This window comes from Chelonoidis abingdonii, chromosome 16 (genome assembly GCF_003597395.2).
Source record: "Chelonoidis abingdonii isolate Lonesome George chromosome 16, CheloAbing_2.0, whole genome shotgun sequence".
NCBI lineage: Eukaryota > Metazoa > Chordata > Testudines > Testudinidae > Chelonoidis > Chelonoidis abingdonii.
Genome location: NC_133784.1, coordinates 15,546,892 through 15,567,046, shown reverse-complemented (window position 1 = coordinate 15,567,046; position 20,155 = coordinate 15,546,892). Strand labels below are relative to the sequence as shown.

Here is a 20,155-nt window from a genome sequence, read left to right as displayed (position 1 = left end):
CAATTTAGATCTGAATTTCCAAACTCCATACATCTGACTTCAGGACATTCTGATCCAGGTTTATGATTCAGCCCATGAGAGTGGTATGCAGACCTCAGAATCAGATCCTGAAAGCACCCACAAAGCTTGATCTGAAAATCCCTGGATCAGATACACCCCTGGAATTTTCCCCATATTAAAACAGAAGAATTTGAGGGTGTTTTTGTACAGTCACAGAGCACTTCATTGCTCACTCTCACCCTACCCAGATGGAAGGAGAAAGAAGACAAAGGATGAGGCCCAAGGTAAGACAGGATTTATGATTTTTTTTTTAATTATGCCCTGTACAGCAAACAAGCCATGCCATTTAATTTCTAGCTTGAACACTGAAAAGGCAGGACAAGAGATTCGAGTAGAGAGGTATAAGGAGTAGGGGGCACTGTGATCATCTAGCTACTCCTAATTTTAATTAAACAAATGAATGGCTCATTGAGTTATGTAATCTGAGAATTTAAACACAACACTACTTCTCTGGTGTGAGATGATGTGAGCGTCACAAAGCTCTATTACCAGGCCTTAATTACATATTCAGCAGCATGACTACCAAAATGAGGCTGTTGCAACTGCATCTGTCATAACCACATTCCATGCAGCCCTTTCACGGTAGCTCCACGCTGCTTTATCTGAACTTGCACCTGAACATTCAAAGGGACATAAACAGTGAAATGTAAACTCTGTCCAAGTATCAGAACATGGGCCATCTGCTGGGGTTCTGAGCACTGAAATTGCTCACGAAAACCTGATTTAGGAGGTCTTACACTGAAACATCTCAAAGCAGGATTTAGAAACCACTGAAGATGTTTAAAGCTCTCCTTGAAAGGAAATGGGTAGCTGTTTCATTCCCCTGAGAAACCATGGTAATAATGATTATTCCAAATGGAAATTCAGCTTGATGATGACCTTCACAATAAGGAGGACAACTAATCTACACACACACATACACAAACTGTGCAAGCTCTTACTGGGAAGGAGGATGTACCCTTTTAAGAACAGGGCACGATGGAATTCCTCTCCAAGGTATAAAGCAGAACTTCACCAGCAATAATTGAGGAAGGATGTGAATGCACTACAGCAGCAATTCTCAAACTTCATTGCACCATGACCCCCTTCTGACACCAAAAATTGCCACATGACTTGGGCAGGGGAGGGGCAGAGGGGATGGGGCCTGAGCTCCACCATGCTGGGCTAAAGCCCTCAAGCTTCTGCTTCAGCCTTGGGTGGTGGGGCTTGGGCTTTGGCTTCAGCCTGGGCCCCAGCAAGTCTAACACTGGCCATGGCAACCCCATTAAAATGGGGTTGCGACCCACTTTGGGGTCTTGACCCACAGTTTGAGAACCGCTGCACTACAGTAAGGGTCTAGTGAGGGGAACCAGGCTTGCATGTATTGTCTGTGCCTGTATTTTCCTTTCCTTTTGTGTTTATATTGTATGTTTTGGTTATAAATAAATAGTTGGGACTGGATTTTCTGCATCTCTGTACTTGTGTAAGATGACACAGCTCCATTGATTTCAGAGGGCTTGTGGTAATTTACATCACCAGAGATTATGATCTCATGAATCTTTGCAGTTTGTTCTCTGAACACTGGCGTTCTGAAGAGCCTCATATCACACACACACAAACATACACACGGCAAAAAAGTATAGGTGGAAGAATGGTTCCACATAAAGAAAGAATTGGAGACTGACCAAATCCAGATTCCTCCAATCCAAGCTCTTTTAGATTTCATGGAGGTGAAATTCTGATTCAGATCTCTGGGTACAATCCCAAAGTTAAAAGGGGCCTATTTTCTGGCTCTTTTATGGCCAAAATCCATTGAAATCAAATTAATCAAATCCAAATGGAAACCCTAGCCCCAGCTCCATCTTGGACCACCTCCTTGGTCCATCTCCTAAAAGAATTCAAACCGAGCCTTGACTCTTTTGGTCAAAGGAGGGGAAAGATTGAGGCTGAAAAAAGTTCAGTTAACTTTTTGCTGCCATGTTGTGCATTCTCCTTTTCTTCTTCCTGGTTGTGACTCAAAAGAGAATCAGGAAAACGTCATGAGAAAGGCTTCTCACTTAGTACTTCAGGGATGAAAAAAAGTGTGCGGAGAACAGGGCATGTTGGTGCGGTGACACTATGTACCGTGCACTGAATCTCTAGATTACAACACTGTAACAAATCCATCGCTATCCAGGACTTCAGTAATGTCATTTTGCTGTATCTTGGCCACTTGGAATTTCTCTGCAACCATGAGGCAAGAAAGCAGATTCTCTTCCTCCAAAAGCACAGATCTTTACCATTGAGTTAAGGGAGACTCTCTAATAGCTATGTGTGCGTGGGTGGCACCTGTGCAGCCCTGTAGCGCCTGTGCAGACAAGTGGCAGAGGGTCGTGAGCTGGTCCCACGTCTGAGTGGAGGGAGATGGGGGCCTTGGGCTAGCCCCTGCGGTGTCCCATTTTCCCTTTGGGAAAATATAGTCACCCTACTTAGAGCATGATATACATACACTCCCAGCCAGTTCAATACAATATTTAAACAAATCCCGGAAATTCTCATTGCTATCGGGCACAGACCATTTGTCACATAAGGTGCGGGGGATATTTTAACACTATAGTATTCCCAACCTGGCTCACAGAAAACTCACATGAAACCCGTGATACCACAAGATTCCAGAAAAAAAAAAAGAGGTCATATAGATTTGCATATACTTAAGAAAAACACCATCTCAGCTATTCTACGCTTCTCTGAAAAACAAATCATTTAAATTAGAGGCCTAAGTTTGAAAGTGTTGTCCTAAGTGATGAACAGAAGCTAGTAACAGAAAAGCAGAAGTCTAGAACTTGTTTAATGCCTGGAACTGAAGGAAGGGGTGAGAGTCAATGACTTATCTTGTTGCCTAGCAAAGGACAACAAGTCTGTTTGTTATTGGCATTTAGCGTCAGTCAAGCAGAGTTCCTGCCGCTCCCACCCACTTCAGCCTTGTGATGCACACACACACCAGACCTTCAGCAAAGTCAGCTGTATCAAGCAAGCCCGCGTGGCATGACTATGATCTGATTTTAAACCAAAAAATAATAGAATCAGTCCCTGAAAACAGAACAGCTACTCCCCACTCCCCAAGAAAATGAACGGAGGCTCCTCAACTAATCCATTTTCAATGGAACAGAGCCTGGAAACAGAACAACGTGACCGCAGTGCAGAGATGCAGTCTGATCACAGACTGTCATTGGTAGAATGCAATGGATGCTTGGTTTGTTTTTACAACCCAGTAATATAAAAAGACATTTTCCATCACCCTCTGCTGATTTTCAGCAACATAAGCAATATTTGCTCATCACCCTCCTGTACCTAGTACTGATTTTTTCTTTGATAAAATAAACACTTAAAAGGTGACCTTTAAATGAAAAGTTTTTAAACAGAAAGCAACAAGTGTGTGTGGTGCTCTCTCCTTCTTGTTCTTTATCCTTAAAATATCACTAATGTCCACTCTGGACTTCCTTCACTTGGAGGTCTCAGCTGTAGAACGTGGTTGGTCAGCCCTTTATAAAGGGAGTGAGTTGTTGAATTTTAAACAAACAGCTTTTCACCCAACTGCTGATTCAGGTGTTTGAGGTAAAGAGCTGCTTGGTTTTATCAGTGAGGGAAGATATTTGGGTTTTTGCAGGGGGTTGGTTATTTGTATTGGGCGGGGGGGGGGGTTGTTTGGTTTCATTTTGGTTTTGGTTTTTAAAGTCCTTTAAACAATCTGAGTAAAAACTTCATCACTTCCTCTGTTAATTAATCAGCTTTCACTTGCATTGTAGCCCTGAGAGAATTCTACCAGATCCACAGTCATCCACAGGAGGAAAAAAAAAAAAAACAGAGTAGACAAGACACACATTTCTAAAGTGGAAAAACAAAAGTCAGGAAAAAGGTTGGGGTGGGGGAAAATGTTCAAGCCTTTCTTATACAGTAGTAAAAATACATGCACACAAGAAGAGCACAGCCCTATTTTCTGTCTTTTTTTCAAACCCAGCCCTCCAAAGAACAATAAACCAATTGCCCATTTTGTTCAATTCATTTGGAGGGGGAGAGAAGGAATACACATTCCGAATGTTAATGATGGTGACAGCTTGGAACCCCTACTGTGAAGTGAATTGCTCTGCATTTAGCTCATAAATGCTATTCTTAGACTAAAAAATTAAGTTTTGGAATCAAAATTAAATTACAGAAAGTGATTATCATGAGATTTGCATAGTAAGTGACAGGTTTTAATCAATAGAAATGTAATGTTCAAACCTGGACCTGCTTCCTGGTATGCAGGAAGGAAAGAGGCAGTGACATTACTATCTGGGAGTCAGATGGAAGGAAATTAGTGTGCTGAAAACAGAGCTTGGAGTGGAGCCGGGAGCTGGAGCACAGAACCGCTCCAGACCAGTGGAGCTGCAGGTTTTTGCCTGGAGCTGGAGCACAGTTTCAAATCCCCGGCTGAAAGCACTGCCCATCAAACTGAACAATATTTTCGGTTTCCCTGTGCTCCCTTTCTGGCTGTTCCCACCTATTGTCTCTTGTTTTATACTTCGATCGTCAGCTTGTTGGGGCAGGGACCATCTCTGTTCTGGGTCTGTACAACACTCAGCGCCATGGGGTCCTGAGCCATGACTGAACTCCAAGATGCTACAGTAACACAAATAATAATAAATGCTAATCAATACCGAGTCCAATTATGCAGTTACAATGGAACAAGCTCAGGCATCTAATTTCCCCCCTAAGGTGTGAGTACAAGGGGGCAGCAGAGAGAAATGATAGGGCTGGGGGTAGACCTGAGCTCAGAACCACTATGTATCCCCGTCACTGCAAATATTCTCCTGTTGCCACAGTTAAAGGAACATGGAAGGAAATGGAGAAAAACTAAGGGGAGATGGCAGCTATTATCTGAGGGCCTGGTGTGTGGGGACTATAGGGAGCGCTGCAATTTGAGTTGATCTGCAGGAATTGACAGGTCCGTTTATTTTAGTGCATGTTTTTTAAATGCCAGGGGTGCCCAGAGCAGTGATGGGTGCGCTTTTATTACACTTCAAATCAAAACGTGAAACTGCATCTAGACCCGGGTTTAGGATTGGAACACCCAACCAATCTGTTTGGATCCAGGTCTGGGTTCAGTCCCCATCTCTGTTCAGCAGCACTGCCCACTGAACAAAACACAGCAATTCAGGATGGTAATGACTAGCATTACAACACACGGCCTGCATCCAACATAGTTCACAGTGAGCCACAAACCTCAACATGGGATTGCAGCCTTTCATGGAAAAAGATGGTCCCCAACTCCTCAATGAACACAAAAGTGATTTTCTCAACATTGTATGGAGGGAGAGGAAAAACAGATTCTGAGAAGTGAAGGACAATAAATTCAACTTCTCCAAATCCTCAAACTAGCAGGTTCCCTAATCTCTGCCCACCCCCTCAGAAAAGGGGCAGTATAAAAGAAAATAGAGAAAGAACATAAGAATGGCCATACTGGGTCAGGCCAAAGGTCCATCCAGACCAGTATCCTGTCTATGGACACTAACCAAAACCAGGTGTCCCAGAGGGAATGAACCTAACAGGTAAAGTCCAAGTGATGTCTCTCCTGCCATCCATCTCCACCCTCTGACAAACAGAGGCTAGGGACACCATTCCTTACCCATCCTGGCTAATAGCCACAAATGGAATTAACCTCCATGAATTTATCTAGTTCTCTTTTAAACCCTAGTTTATAGTCCTAGCCTTCACAACCTCCTCAGGCAAGGAGTTCCACAGATTGACTGTGCACTGTGTGAAGAAGACCTTCCTTTTATTTGTTTTAAACCTACTGCCCATTAACTTCATTTGGTGGCCCCTAGTTCTTATATTATGGGAACAAGTAAATAACTTTTCCTTATTCATTTTCTCCACATCACTCATGATGTTATATACCTCTATCATATTCCCCCATAGTCTCCTCTTTTCCAAGCTGAAAAGTCCTAGCCTCTTTAATCTCTCCTCATATGGGACCTGTTCCAAACCACTAATCATTTTAGTTGCCCTTCTCTGAACCTTTTCTAATGCCGTATATCTTTTTTGGGATGAGGAGACCACATCTGTACGCACTATTTAAGATGTGGGCATTCCGTGGATTTATAAGCGTCAGCATTTAAGTGACAGAGTGATCTTAACTTCCAGTCAAGCAACAGTGATATCTCATATACTCATGGCATTTTCCATCCATTGGGATCCCAAAGTACTTCATAAACCACATGCAGCATAGGAATCATAGTATTCATCACAGCCACCTCTGGACTAGATTGCAAGAGCTGTTTAACAGTGTGACACAATGTCATGCAACAGGTAGGGGATTATACTGCACCCAGTCAACACTGTAGGGGGAAAGCTAGAGCCCCCAAGATGTCACAAACAAGTCACCAGGGTTAATGGCCCTCCCCTTGTACAAAGCACAATGGCCTTTTTAATAGGCTCATGTGGTCAGGACTTTATCACCTTGAGAGCACAGTGGCCTCTAGCACCATACAGTGGCATTGTTCCAGTACTGGTTCAGAGGGAAGAGTGGCACCTACTGAGCCACCAACACCACTTCCTCCAGCATCTGTGTTTCTAGGCAAACTGGAATATAAGAGACATACATATCAACTGAGCAGATCACTTTCCCTGCGCAAAAATGAGAATGATCGTCTTTTGCATTATTCATTTAAGGATCTCACCGTACAAAATTAGACCTCATAACCTCCATGGCAGTTAGGCAAGCATCCCCCTCAACTATGCAGACAGAGATGTTAAAGGGCAAAGAAGGTTGTGTGATTTGCTCAAGATCATGCACTAAGTCAGAAACAGAGCTAGGAATGGGAATGCCCTGTCTTATGAATACCACACTGAGAGGAAAAGTAGGTGATTCACAGAGACCTGTCCCCAAAACACTTGCAAACTAGAATACAGACATGAGGCCGGGGCACTGGAACAGGTGGGGCCAGGGGGCCTTAAGAGCAAGCGACAAGGGAGAGGGGACAGAGAGGATAGAGAGAGGGCAGGGCCTTGTGGGAAAGAGGTGGCATGAGGGCAGGGCCTCAGGGGAGGGGCAGAATGGGAGTGAGGCACAGTTCAGGCACCGGTGCTCCCCCGCCCCCTTCCAGAGAGCTTCCGGCACTCCTGCATGAGGCAACAAGTGGAGGCTGGAATAACCAAGAGGGTGCCCAGCAGGTGTTAGACATAAATAAGGGCATGTTTACACTACAAAATTAAATTGACTTAAGTTAGGTCAACCTACAGCCACCGCAGTAATTAAATCAGCGCTTCATGTCCAAACTATGCTCCTTCTGTCGGCAGTGTGCATCCTCACCAGGAGTGCTTGCACCTACTTAAGTGGGTAATTGTGTGGCACTGTATCCCTGAGGCCACGGGGCTCCAGCTATCTACTCCGAAATTCCAGCTGTCAAAGGCAGCAACAGGCAATGTAAGCAATGCTGTTTCTATACAGACACTGTATTGCCCTAACTAGATCAACCTAAGCGCTACGCCTCTCGTGGAGCCAGAGTTATTAGGTCAGTATAGTGAGCAAGTTAAATCAATGGGAGGAACACTGCTGTGTAGACGCTTACACAGTTAGGTCGACATAAGCTGCCTTATGTCAGCCTAACTCTGTAATGTAGACCACGCCTTAATGAGCAAGTTTCCCCTGACACACTACTCCATATTCAAATCACTAGCTGGAGTGAAGTGCCATATGGGCACAGTCAGTATTTCAGAAGATGATGGGTTCTTGCCACTTAGATGCACACAGGAGAGTAGAAGGAAGCCACCACAGTACAAGCCCACCCAGCCCCCTGGGTCCAAGCTCAGGTGGCTAGCCCAAGCCAAAGAGTGTGCCACAACAACCATAGTGCTATTTTTCTCATGCTACCTCAAGTGGCACATGTCTGTCTCTCTGGGCTGGGAGGCTTGTGGACCTACCCCCTAGAGAGGCCTGTCTACACAGCGGGGTTGAGGAAGAAGTATACAAATTTTAGGCTAGCAGGAAACAATGATCATTCAGCAACTCGCCCTCAGCCGGGGGCCGGTGTGTTCAACAGAGTGCCTGTACTGAGAGGTCTATGATACATGCCGCACCCACCTTCTCTGCACATCTGAGGGCCACTTTACTAGGAGGGAAATTCTTCCAGGTGTCAACAAGGCAAATGGCTTAGCATTTGCTATGAGTTTTTGGCACAGGCTATGAGATACTGCTGGCACTTTGGTTGGGGTGGCACTCGGGCCCTTTTGCATCATTTGAAATTGAGGTGCTGCTAGAGTCCAACAAAGGACTAAACAAGGCCATTGTGTGGGTTCCACATTCCCGCTCTCTTTCTCACTCTCAGACCAACTCCACTCCCTTAAAAGCCGGACGATTTATTTAATGCCCAGCCTGGCCAGCTCAGTCTGGTATCTTCCTGGTCCTGATCCAAAGCCCACATGTTAACAGGAGTCTTTCCAGGGACTTCAGTGGCTTTGGATCAGGCCTTTTGCTCTTACATGGGACTCCAAGAGTCTGCAGCTGATAGCTATAGGCTGATGAAACATAAGGCACAGAGTCATCTGGCTCATACTGTGTCCCGGCTCTGCTGGCTCCACAATGCTGTTGGTGTCACTAAGGATAATCCTAAGTAACTTAAAAGGTAAAAGGCAATAAGGATATACAGTCTCCCTGTTTAGGCCTCAGATGAGCAGATAGTTCTTCCAAGTTTAAACTCTAATTACCTACAGGCCAATAAATCAAAAGGCAGGATGCAATGTTCCCTTCAGTTTGCCATACAGCCTCAATCTGTCAATAAGCCAGAAGTAATGAGCTGTGACCACTTAGCAGAAGACAAGATTAACTATGAGAGGAAACACTATGAAGCTGCCGCGGTCAAGATTACTTAGCAACTGCGCTTTACGTACACTGCTCCAGGGTAGAAGAGAAGAGGGAGGGGAAGACAAAGAATGTGTGAGAAAAGAATGCTGCAGCGGAAGAAGAGGCGAGGGAAACGGGCGCTTGCTTGTCAGCGTAGAAAATTTCTCATGTGGTTCAAGAACGATGCTTGTTTTAGGTGTGCTGGATTTGAGGCATGTCAAGTCTCCCAGTACCACTTTGAGATCTCAAATAAACTTAGTTTGCTTCTCTACCCTGGTGTGTTTATTGGCGTGGTGCACACCGGGCGACGGACCCCCCTGCTGTTGCCCCCCTCGGGCACTTTGTGCCGGCAACAATGCCAGCAGCAGTACATTTGTATGGGTCAATCTAATCAGTGGGTGCCTGATGTTACGTTTTTCAATGAGCACAAACAGACTTGCAGTCTGAATTGCTTTTGTTCTAGATAAAGGAAAAACCACACACCAACAAAGAACAAAAGTAAATTCTCCACGAGATAGCAAAGTGCAGCCAGGGCCGGCTTTAGAAAGTACAGGGCCCAATTCGAACATTTTCGGCAGGGCCCTGGCAGGGATGACTTAAAAAAAAAAGTGGAAAAAAAAGCCTCTCATTTCTTTCATGTATTATTTACTTTCCATAACTATATAAATAATAAAATTATACATTATGTACGTTGCATCATATATGCTGTTGATTGGTTATTAATGACCCCCATTTCACATGTGTGGGTCCCTGCCACTCCCTGGGGGTGTGCATATATGTGGATCCCAGCTGCTCCCTGCCCCCTTCATTGAAGCAGGTGTGCGGGGTTACTGCCCTGGGAACTGCAGGGCAGCAGTGGACATGAGGCTGGTTGAAGGCAGGGCAGGGGCTGACTGGAGGTAGGGTCTGGCTGCAGGCAGGGCAAGGGGTCCAGAGCTGGCTGGAGATAGGGGGTGTGTGGGGCGGGCTGGATTCAAGCAGGGCCGCAGGGGGGTGCAGCAGGGGTTGGCAGGCTGGAGACAGAGGAGTGTGGGACTGTCTGGCTTCAGGCAGGGGGGGTGAAGCAGGGGTTGGCTGGAGATAGGGCAGGGTGTGCAGGGCTGGTGCGGGCAGCAGTGTGTGTAGGGCTGGCTGGCTTTGGGCAGAGCTGCAGGGGTGTGTGGCAGGGGTTGACTGGAGACAGGGCAGGGGGTTTGGCAGGGGCTGGCTGTGGGCACGGGGTGCAGAGCTGGCTGCAGGCAGGGGGAGCGAGGCTAGTGTGGGCAGGGCAAGGGGTGCAGCAGAGGCAGCTGGAACCCCAGCCCTTTAAATAGCTCCCAATCCTCCTGCTATCCCAGGGCTTTGGGGGCTATTTAAAGGGCCCGGGGCTCCCCAGCTTCTACCCCGCCCCGGACCTTTTAAATAGCCGCGGGAGACCTGGGGAATGCATGGGGGTGGCGGGGCTCCGGCAGCTATTTAAGGGACCGGGGTGGCAGAGGCAGCTGGAACCCTGGCCCTTTAAATAGCCTCCGGAGCCCCTCACTACCCCAGGGCTCTGGGGGCTATTTAAAGGGCCCGGAGCTCCAGCCGGGAAAGCGGAGCTCCAGCCGGGGCCGCGGGGCTTGCCGCGCTCCAGTCGGAGCTCCAGCTGGGAGAGTGAGGCTTGCCGCGCTCCCGCCTGTGCTTTGGTCAAGGAAGCGGGACCACGGAAGACCCCGGAGCAGACTGCAGCCGGGGACCCGGGGTAAGGAAAAAAAAAAAAGAAAAAAAAAAATTAAAAAGGTGCCTAAGGCGAGGGGCCCGATTCCCGGGAATCGGGTGAATCAGCCTAAAGCCGGCCCTGAGTGCAGCTCTCAGCTCTGTCCTGTGAAGTAGCCTATCCATACTCCTAACAACTAAAGGTCCATACACCTCACCACAGAAGCAGATCTACTGAGTCAAGAGGTGTCTCTCCATTCCTACTAGAAGTGAGAAAGCCCAACCCGATGGCAAACAAACAGCGAAATAAGAGGCCTGGGATCTTTTAAATGAAAACCCCAAACCAAGGAGGAACAGATGTACAGAACATGCAAACCCAGGAGAAGGAAGATTTATCAGCAGGGATTGTACAGACTGCAGCTACAATCAGAAAAAAATATTCCCCCCATTCTCATGCACTGAGCAGAACCATTTTATATGGGGTATTTGAATGTAATACCTACCTGACTCACACCCATAGCTGAACAACAGGATTCCCCCATTTCTAAAGGGCTGCTGAAATAGGACCTGTGCTAAGTTCTGGGCCTGATGCAAGATTTCTCTTAGAGTTCCTATTGTTTGCAAGCCAGCAAGAAGGCATAGACTAATCAAGTCACTGAAGATCGCTGTTGTAGCTGGATGACATCCACATTGTATTTCTCTACTAATTAGAAATAAAACACAATTAAAAGAATTTAAATGGAATGATCCCCATCCAGTGTCATTATCACAAAGAGTGCTTAGTAGTTCTCTCCCACGTACACATCCATTCTGTCCCAAGAATTAGGACAGTCTTAGCAGGTGTTTTTTTGCTTTATTTATCTCTACGTGCATAATTGTTATGAAAGCCTGCACAGGTGTCCAACAAACTGATACAATAAATTAAATATACTTTAAGAAATATATTAATAAAAACCTACTGTTAATAAAGAGAAATTATTACAAGGCCTGCAGGACTGTACATATAGTGGGTACTACCCAGTGGTCTGATAAAAGGTAGCCATCCATCTGACATTAGTAGCTTTTTTAATACTTGTCAATATTTTCCCATGTACAGTGTAGCCCATCATTACACAAGCTGTGTATTACTGCACAGAAAGCACTTTGGGGACAACTGATGTCTCTTACTGTGTGTTTGTATAGTGCCTAGCACCTGGGGGCACAATCCTGGTGCCCCTACCTGCAATTTTAGTTCAAGTAATAATAAGAGAACCTGTTATAAGAGACAGGGACTAAGATTTATTATTTACTATCTTTGTTATGGAAGGGCCAAAAACTGATAGTGTGTAATTAAGCACCTGTTTTAAAGGGAAGGCAATGAACTCTTCAGGACCCACTGTACGAAGCTTTTGAAATGGCCTGACTTCAGCAGGCAAAGATTTACAGGTATTTTAGAGAGAGATTCAAGCCACTAAATTCAGATCCAAATTTCTCCTGTGCCTGGGGAATTTCTATCAGTTGTAATAAAACTTATATCTCACTGATATGGCAGAACTGAAAATGGCCAGACAGGTAGCAAATTGTGATTCCTACTCCTGACTGGCTAAGAATTGCATGCATCCTTATTAATTTTATTAGCACACCTCTCCCATCCCATGTTTGTCTCCATTTGTTAGGTCTTGTCTCTTATGATAATCTCTTTGGAGCAGGGACCGTTATTTACCATACCTGCTTGTACAGCACCTCACACAATGTGGCCTCAGCTTGGCTGGCCTCTAGATGCTACCAGAATCTAAATATTAAAAAATTCACAACTCTTTTCAAAGGTGACAATTACCCCCAAAAAGCAGAACTTGAGCGAGACAATAGGGAAAGTCAGGACAAGGGATTCTAAGCCAGGATACAGTGCGAAGCATGTGCTTTGGATGTGTGTTCTCTTTTCAAATCTTAGATGAGTGTAAATTGGTTCCTAGTTTACTGAGGGTTATAGTCCCTCTGTTCTTGGCAACTTCAAAAAGAAAGGGAGAAGGGGGAAATATCAATAGATGTGAGCTAAACCACTCCTAAAAAGGTGTAAAATATTTAGCAGGTTCTTTTAATAATTAACCAGCCCAGGAGTCTGTAGGCTCTCTGTATTGATGGCACTGCACTGGCCTTGTCAAAGAAGAAACAAAACTATGTAATCGCCTATTAAAATGTGTTATCATGGGGATGCTTCCAGGGCTCGGAATGCTACACTGCCTCAGCAGAGGCTGTCGTGCAAAACCATTTCCCTGAAGATCTTTCTTTGGAGTTTGAGTATATGTTGCATTCTTCCCTTTGTGTGATGTATTGAACCTAACAGGTTTCTGAATGTTTTTTCTTGAAACGCGCATTACATGAGAACATGTTATAAGACTTCACTGGTAACTGATATTACACACTGCCCACATTGCTATGTTCACGAACGTCATTTATGATCTCTCTCAGAGTAGAGGAGAGACAGGCCTCAGTTTTAATGAGCAGAAAGAAGATTCTTTGCTAAGGCTGCTGGACACAGACAGACCCCATGGTTCTTCCTGGATGTCTCTCTCCTAAAATGACTCACCCCATCTGTACTGCTTACCATCACCATACAAGGTCTTCCTAAATCCTGGCCTGGACTCAGCAATCAAGGGATAGACTGCTAACTATGGTCCAGTATCCAGCCTCCTAATTGAACAGATCCCCTGGGAAATCTGTGGGCAGAGGATAAAAGAACAAACTGGCTTGAAACAGAAAAGCGGGCACAACTCCTGGAGCAGGAAGCAGCACTGACAAATATTGGATTGCATATATTCAAGGCTGAAGTCTGCAGCTGACCCCAAAGATCAGCAGATTAGGGGACCCCCCACACACGCACACATATTTTGCCTGCCTTCTGGAGATGGCATTAGAAGCAGGAAGCTCTTCTGAGCTGCTATTATCTTAAATTCTTCATCCAGGGGTTTATTTAAACATAGTTCAACTCCTTGGCCACTGGCAAACTGTCAGATTTCTCCCATTATTTGCTATTTGAACTGTGTGACTGGTCAGTTGAGTCACATGCTATGGTTTCTGCGCCCTGACTGGCTGATTCCCAAACACAAGATGGCAGCCTTCAAGATGGAAAAGGGGGTAACAGTGAGATTGCAAAATTTGCAGATGACACAAACTACTCAAGATAGTTAAGTCCAAAGCAGACTGTGAAGAGTTACAAAGGGATCTCACAAAAGGCAACAAAATAGCAGATGAAATTCAATGTTGATAAATGCAAAGTAATGCACATTGAAAAACATAATCCCAAATATACATATAGAATGATGGGATCTATATTAGCTGTTACCACTCAAGAAAGAGATCTTGGAGTCATTGTGACTAGGTCTCTGAAAACATCCACTCAATGTGCAGCAGCAGTCAAAAAAGTGAACAGACTGATGCGAATCATTAGGAAAGGAAAAAATAATAAGACAGAAAATATCATAATTTCCTGTGTATAAATCTATGGCATACTCACATCTGGAATACTGCATGCAGATGTGGTCGCCCCATCTCAAAAAAGGTAGAGTATATTGGAATGGGAAAAGGTATAGAAAAGGGCAACAAAAATTATTAGGCGTAAGGAATGGCTTCCATATGAAAGATCAATAAGACTAGGACTTTTCAGCTTGGAAAAGAGACAAATAAGGGGGAAATATGATAGAGGTCTATAAAATCATGACTGGTGTGGAGAAAGTAAACAAGGAAGTGTTATTTACTCCTTCTCAAAAACACAAGAACTAGGGGGTTACCAAATAATATTAATACCAAATGATATTAATAAGCACCAGGTTTAAAACAAACAAAAGGAAGTATTTCTTCACACAATGCACAGTCAACTTGTGGAACTCTTTGCCAGAGGATGTTGTGAAAGCTAAGACTATAACAGGATTCAAAAAAAAAATTAGATAATTTCATGGAGGATAGGTCCATCAATGGCTATTAGCCAGGATGGGCAGGGATGGTGTCCCTAGACTCTGTTTGCCAGAAGCTGGGAATGGGTGACAGGGGATGGATCACTTGATGTTTATCTGTTCTGTTCATTCCCTCTGGGGCACTTGGCATTGGCCACTGTTGGAAGATAGGACACTGGGCTAGATGGACCTGTGATCTGACGCAGTATGGCCGTTCTTATGTTCTAATGGATGTCATGTACTTCTGAAGCAAGTCCATTTCACACAAGTATTCAGCAACATGAACATTCTAGAGAGCAAAAACTGTCCTATAAACAGTCCCGAAAACTGAGCCAATGAAAGGGAGTTAAATAATAATAGCAAAGACATGTCTTATTTGAACAAAAACTTGCAAATATTTTACCAGTGTTTGCACACACCCAGTCAGAGCACACTACAGAAGGGAGTGGGAGCAAATAGTTATCGTTATGGGTTAAACAGATCACCCTGTTTACAATTTAGTACATCCCCTTGTTTAAATACCATTAATGACAGAGAAAGCTCCACATATGCACCTCGACTGAGACAGCTTCAAAGAGGCTCCATGATCCACAGTGAACATGGCATATTTAGACTCACAGAGTTGACACAGACTTTAAGGTCAGACAAGACCAACATGATCATCCAGTCTGACCTCCTGCACGCTGCAGGCCACAGAGTCGCACCAACTCCCGATATAGACCCTTAACCTCTGGATGAGTTACTGGAGTCCTCAAATCATAGGTTAAAGACTTCAAGATACAGAGAATCCACCATTTACACTAGTTTAAACCTACAAGTGACCCATGCCTCATGCTGCAGAAGAAAGCAATAAACCTTCAAGGTCTCTGCCAATCTGACCTGGGGAAAAATTCCTTCCTGACCCAAATATGGCAATCGGTTAGACCCTGAGCATGTGAGCAAGACCCAGCAGGAAGATACCTGGGAAAGAATTCGCTGTAGTAACTCAGAGCCCTCCCCACCCAGTGCGCAAGCAGCTCTGCACGGCTCTCACCTGCAGGCACCATCCCCTGGCCAATGAGAGTGCGGAGCTGGTGCTCGGGGTGACAGCAGCGTGTGGAGCCCCGTGCCCCTCCCCGCCGAGGAGCCAGACCTGCTGCTGGCCACTTCCAGGGCACAGTGTGGTATCAAGACAGGAGGGACTAGCCTGCCTTAGCCAGGCAGCACCGCTGATGGGACTTTTAATGGCCCGGTCGGCAGTGCTCACCAAGAGCCACCACGACCCAGTGCCTGACATTCCATGACCCAGTACTGGGTCGCAACCCACAGTTTGAAAACCACTGGACTAGATGACCTCTTGAGGTCACTTCCAGTCCTATGATTCTGTGATTCTGGCTGGGGCCCGAAGCAAGAAATCTCACAAGAGAGCTTCTTTTCTCATAGTTTTTATCCACTTTTACAGACCAAACAGTTTCCATTAGCATGTAGGTCCTATGTATTGTTAGTGCCTCGGACCCCTTTGTGGTAGGGATGGTGCATGACTGAACCTCACAAAGCAAAGCTGGTTCACAATTCTAGGAAAGCAAGACAACCACATAGCTAATATAAAAATGTGTATCAACCCACAAAGAAGATTTAATGGCCAGATTACAAATAAACTAGGCAGGGCTAGCTGTAAATTTAGGAGCAACACATGGGGCTTCCATCAATGCTTGTCTGTAGTTCTGTCTCAGTTGCCCCAGCCAAGAGAGCTGTAGAAGCATCGTAGCTACCTCATGGACAGATGGAACACATTTATCATTGCTCTCCCTCGTGGCTGGTGCTTGGAGCCAACTCCCACAGATAAATGTCTTCATCTTGCCGGGGGGAGGGGTACTTCAGGGCACATCCTTTGGCAGTGGTGAAGGTATAGCTACATGTGGGAGTGCCTGGAGGTGCCCTCCAGAATGACTTTCTGGGGAAAGCAGAAAGCTATGTCACTTGGAGGCAGCGTGACCTGGTGACCAGGCCACTGGCCTGGGAGTTCTGCTCCCGGCTCTGTCACTGGCCTTGGGAAAAGTTCTATGCCTCTCTCTCCTTCCGTCCTTTACTTTGTCTGCCTCGATTGTAAGCTCTTCGGGCCAGGCCTGCCTCGTGCTGTATGTCCATACAGCACCATGGGGCCTTGGTCTCAGCTGTGGCTTCTACTGTCATACAAATCACATTGTGTAAAGCATGTGCTGACCTAGCCTTAACCCTTGTGGCATAAACAATATATAGGTAGTATAGGGCCCAATCCTGCAATGTGTCTTTATGTGCATAGTGCCACTAAGGTCAATGGGCTTATGCACGTGAATGAAGTTTTCAGGATCAGACCACTGGACTTGTGGACATTCCTCTGGCTTAGTGTAAAGAAAAGTGCAGCGAGAGAATAGATTCCATCAATGTGAGCAGCCAGAAAGGACATAGAGGCCTTAGCCTTAAAAAAAAAAAAAAAAAAAAAAAAAAAATCAATAAGGCTAATTTGGTATTCCCATTTACCCTGTCCTATAACGCAAAAACATTGAGGCACTCAATGAAACTAAGAGCCAAACATTTAAAGCAGATCCAATGCAACACTTTAGGGAGTTTAGGCGATAGATAATTAACCAGTGGAGCTCACTGCTGCAAGATATCAGCAAGGCAAATAATTTCCTATCCATTACATAAATGAATAAGCAAAGCAGCTGTCGTGACATTAAGTAGGATAAGTAAATTCAAGGACCAACAACTGTTGCCAAACCCCGTCTCTGAATGATAACTCTCCCCTCAAATACTCCCACAGATAGTACTCTTTTCAAAATAAGAAATGTAATTTAAGTGAAGAACAGTAATTTAAACCTTTCCTCAGATGCTCCCTTCTCTAAAGCTGCCACCATGGTAATTCAGCATTTTCAGTATGCTACAACGTTTCACTGAAATCACCCCAGCTCTCGCACCCTTTCCCTCAATAGCAAGTGGAGAACGTGCAAGAAGAAACCTGCTTATCACATTATCTCCCCTTGTCATAGTCCTGTAATTTTGTACTCTCAACATCACCTGTGCAATTATTACTGAGGGAAGAGGCACCTGAAAATACTACTCATTTTGAACGTACAATAATTCTCACTTTTCTGATTTCTAGCTTAGCCCTCCATGCATGCAGAACATATTAGAAACCGCTTTTTTTCTGGATAGAATGTGTGTGTGTTGTGGAATAAGTCTACTGTGTTCTTAAGGTGGCACAATAATTGTAGTTTTGACTGTCTAAACATCACAGTGTATTTGCATGTTTCTCTATAGATTTACTGTACTGGGGTTGGCTTTACAGAGTAGACTATCTTTAAAATACTCTGCATATTTTAAGATAATAAATCTAAAAAACCAAAGAAAGAGTGTGAGTGAAGAACCAGTGCAATAGAATCACTAAAGTATCAATGCTAGTGTAAGAGAAGCAACATGGTTAGAGCACTAGTCTGGGGACTCAGGAGACATGGCAGCTATTCCCAACTCTGCTACTGAGCTACTACTTGACCTTGGGCAAGCCATTTAACTTCTCTGGGCCTCTGTTTCTCCTCTCACCCTTTGTCTGTCTTGTCTCTTTGACTGTAAGTTCTGTGGGGCAGGGAGTATCTTTCACTATGTGTCTGTACAGCAGCTAGCACCAGGGGTCCTGATCTCAAATAATATAGATTTTTAAAGCACTACTGTACAAATTATAGTTCAGGGAGAGCAGTGCCAACACAAGCAGAACAGAAATACTGAGCAGCAGCTAAAAGTCAGTAAACCATTCCCCCTCTTCCCTTAGACAGGTACACAGCACACCCTTGCTTGGGCAAATCCCATTCATGAAGTTCCAGGTTCCACTCTTAAGTGGAGCTTTTGCTTTAGGAACTAAAATTGATACAGGCAGTTTGGAGGCATAGCAACTTTAGGCCTGGCATGAGCACAGTACACTCACTGTTTAAAAATCAAATGCGTACAAGCTGGAGAACAGGCAGTTTTGCTGAAATGAGATCTGCGCAGCAGGGCAGGAATGGCTTTCCCATTACCCTAATAGGCTAATAAATAAACAAGTGATATTCTTGCTCGTGGCAAAACACAATGGTGATTTCTCACCGTCCCTAAGACACCTTACAACAGGAGCAGAAACACAAGGGATGCAGGATCTGACATGTAAATATAAGAGTGGACTGTAAATACAGTCCTTTCCATACTGGGACATAATTAAAACTGCTGTAAATTCACAAGCACCAAGACATCTACCCTATCTGTCAAGCAACAGGGGTATCTGAAGCTGTTGCTGTTTTTTTTCACTCTTGAATTTTTTATGGACAGGTCTCTCCACGGAAATGCACGGATCATACCAATCCTTGGGAACAATGGAGTGATCTAGATTAACCAATAGCCCCCTCCCCACCCACAGAGGCATTTCCTCCTCCCAGCCTTGTATTTTATTCAAACTACAGCAAGTGTCGATTCCCAGAAGTACAGTGTTCTCGGTGTGCAGCACTCACGGCGGCATTCATGCACTGCTGACTTGATAATTGCATTATTTGCAGCCACTGATGAATGAACAACCGTAATGCATACATCCTGCTTTTAGCTCTCCCAGGGCTGGGAGATGAAGCTTTTCACAGCAGATGTAATTTACTCAGTCTAAACACACGCAGAACACGTATGTGTATATTTCCTCTTGTATTAACCGGGATGTTCTATTTGCGCCCACACCAAAACCAAAATTCCATTTCTGTTTAAAGCGATGATTACAAAGTCTTTCCTAAAGCCAGGTCTCTACCTCTGCAATCTCCTTCACCTGCAGATAAAAGGCTCTGTAATAAATCTTTGATTTGTATAAAAATTGTGGTGCAACACAACAATGTCTAGAATACAGAGACGAGACTAACATCCTACAGCATGATGGCCTTTTACAGAACACCTAGAGCTCCTGGCTACGATGGCCTCAGTAATAAAATGGACCCCTCGGGTTTCCTTAATGCGAGGTAAGGGGGTGGAGTTACTAGCTACTACACCTGGAAAAGGTCTGGCTTGACGAAAAAGTTAAATGCATAGATGATCTTACCTTGCAAATGAATCGGCACCTTCCTTGCTCCGAGAACACTACATGCTGCAGATTTGCTGCTCTGTTTTTCTGTGGCATGAAGTCCTGACTTCACAGACACACGAGCAGCTGGCCAATGGGCTGTGTTGCCTCCCCCCTCATTAGAATGGCTGTGGAATCATCCACTCCGGCAGAGCTCAGCTGGGAAGCCTCGCAAATGGTTCCTTCTCACCAACGCAACAGCAAAAATGGAAAGGGTCTGTGCTTTCCACTGGAAAAAAGAAGGAGCGCTGATAAGAGTGCGATCAGTTACTCTTCATCCACCAGGCAGCCTCCGCGCTCGGCAAGCCAGCTGGCTAAGGCTCGGGTGAAACATCCAGGGATGTAGTATCCCCTTCTGCACTTGTTGTAGGCTTCCCTCACTCCTAATCCCACGCATGGTGAAATTGTTAGGAGGAAGGATGGGAACCCACAGTAAGGTCTTGAAGAGGCAGACAGAGTTAAAAGGATGTTGTAATTCCGAACCAGTTAGCACATTGTAATCAAAGGCATTTTCATATGCCCATCACTGTCTAATCTAGGGATAACGCAAACCAAGAAAAATAAGGAGAG

General features: G+C 45.0%; 1 protein-coding gene across 39 annotated transcripts in view; it reads right to left on the bottom strand.

The window, feature by feature from the left end:
* SORBS1 (sorbin and SH3 domain containing 1) overlaps nt 1-19,794 on the bottom strand; it is a 297,291-nt gene extending 277,497 nt beyond the window's left edge. For 3 of the 39 annotated variants that reach the window (XM_075072807.1, XM_075072808.1, XM_075072809.1), the window contains exon 1: nt 19,565-19,792. In XM_075072807.1, the coding sequence (XP_074928908.1) occupies nt 19,565-19,642 (78 nt within the window). In that variant the 5' untranslated portion in view covers nt 19,643-19,792. Of the gene's footprint in view, nt 1-19,564 lie in introns of all 39 variants that reach the window. The other 36 variants (XM_075072825.1, XM_075072842.1, XM_075072836.1 and 33 more) reach the window with 28 other exon arrangements.
* Nucleotides 19,795-20,155: the final 361 nt, after the last annotated feature.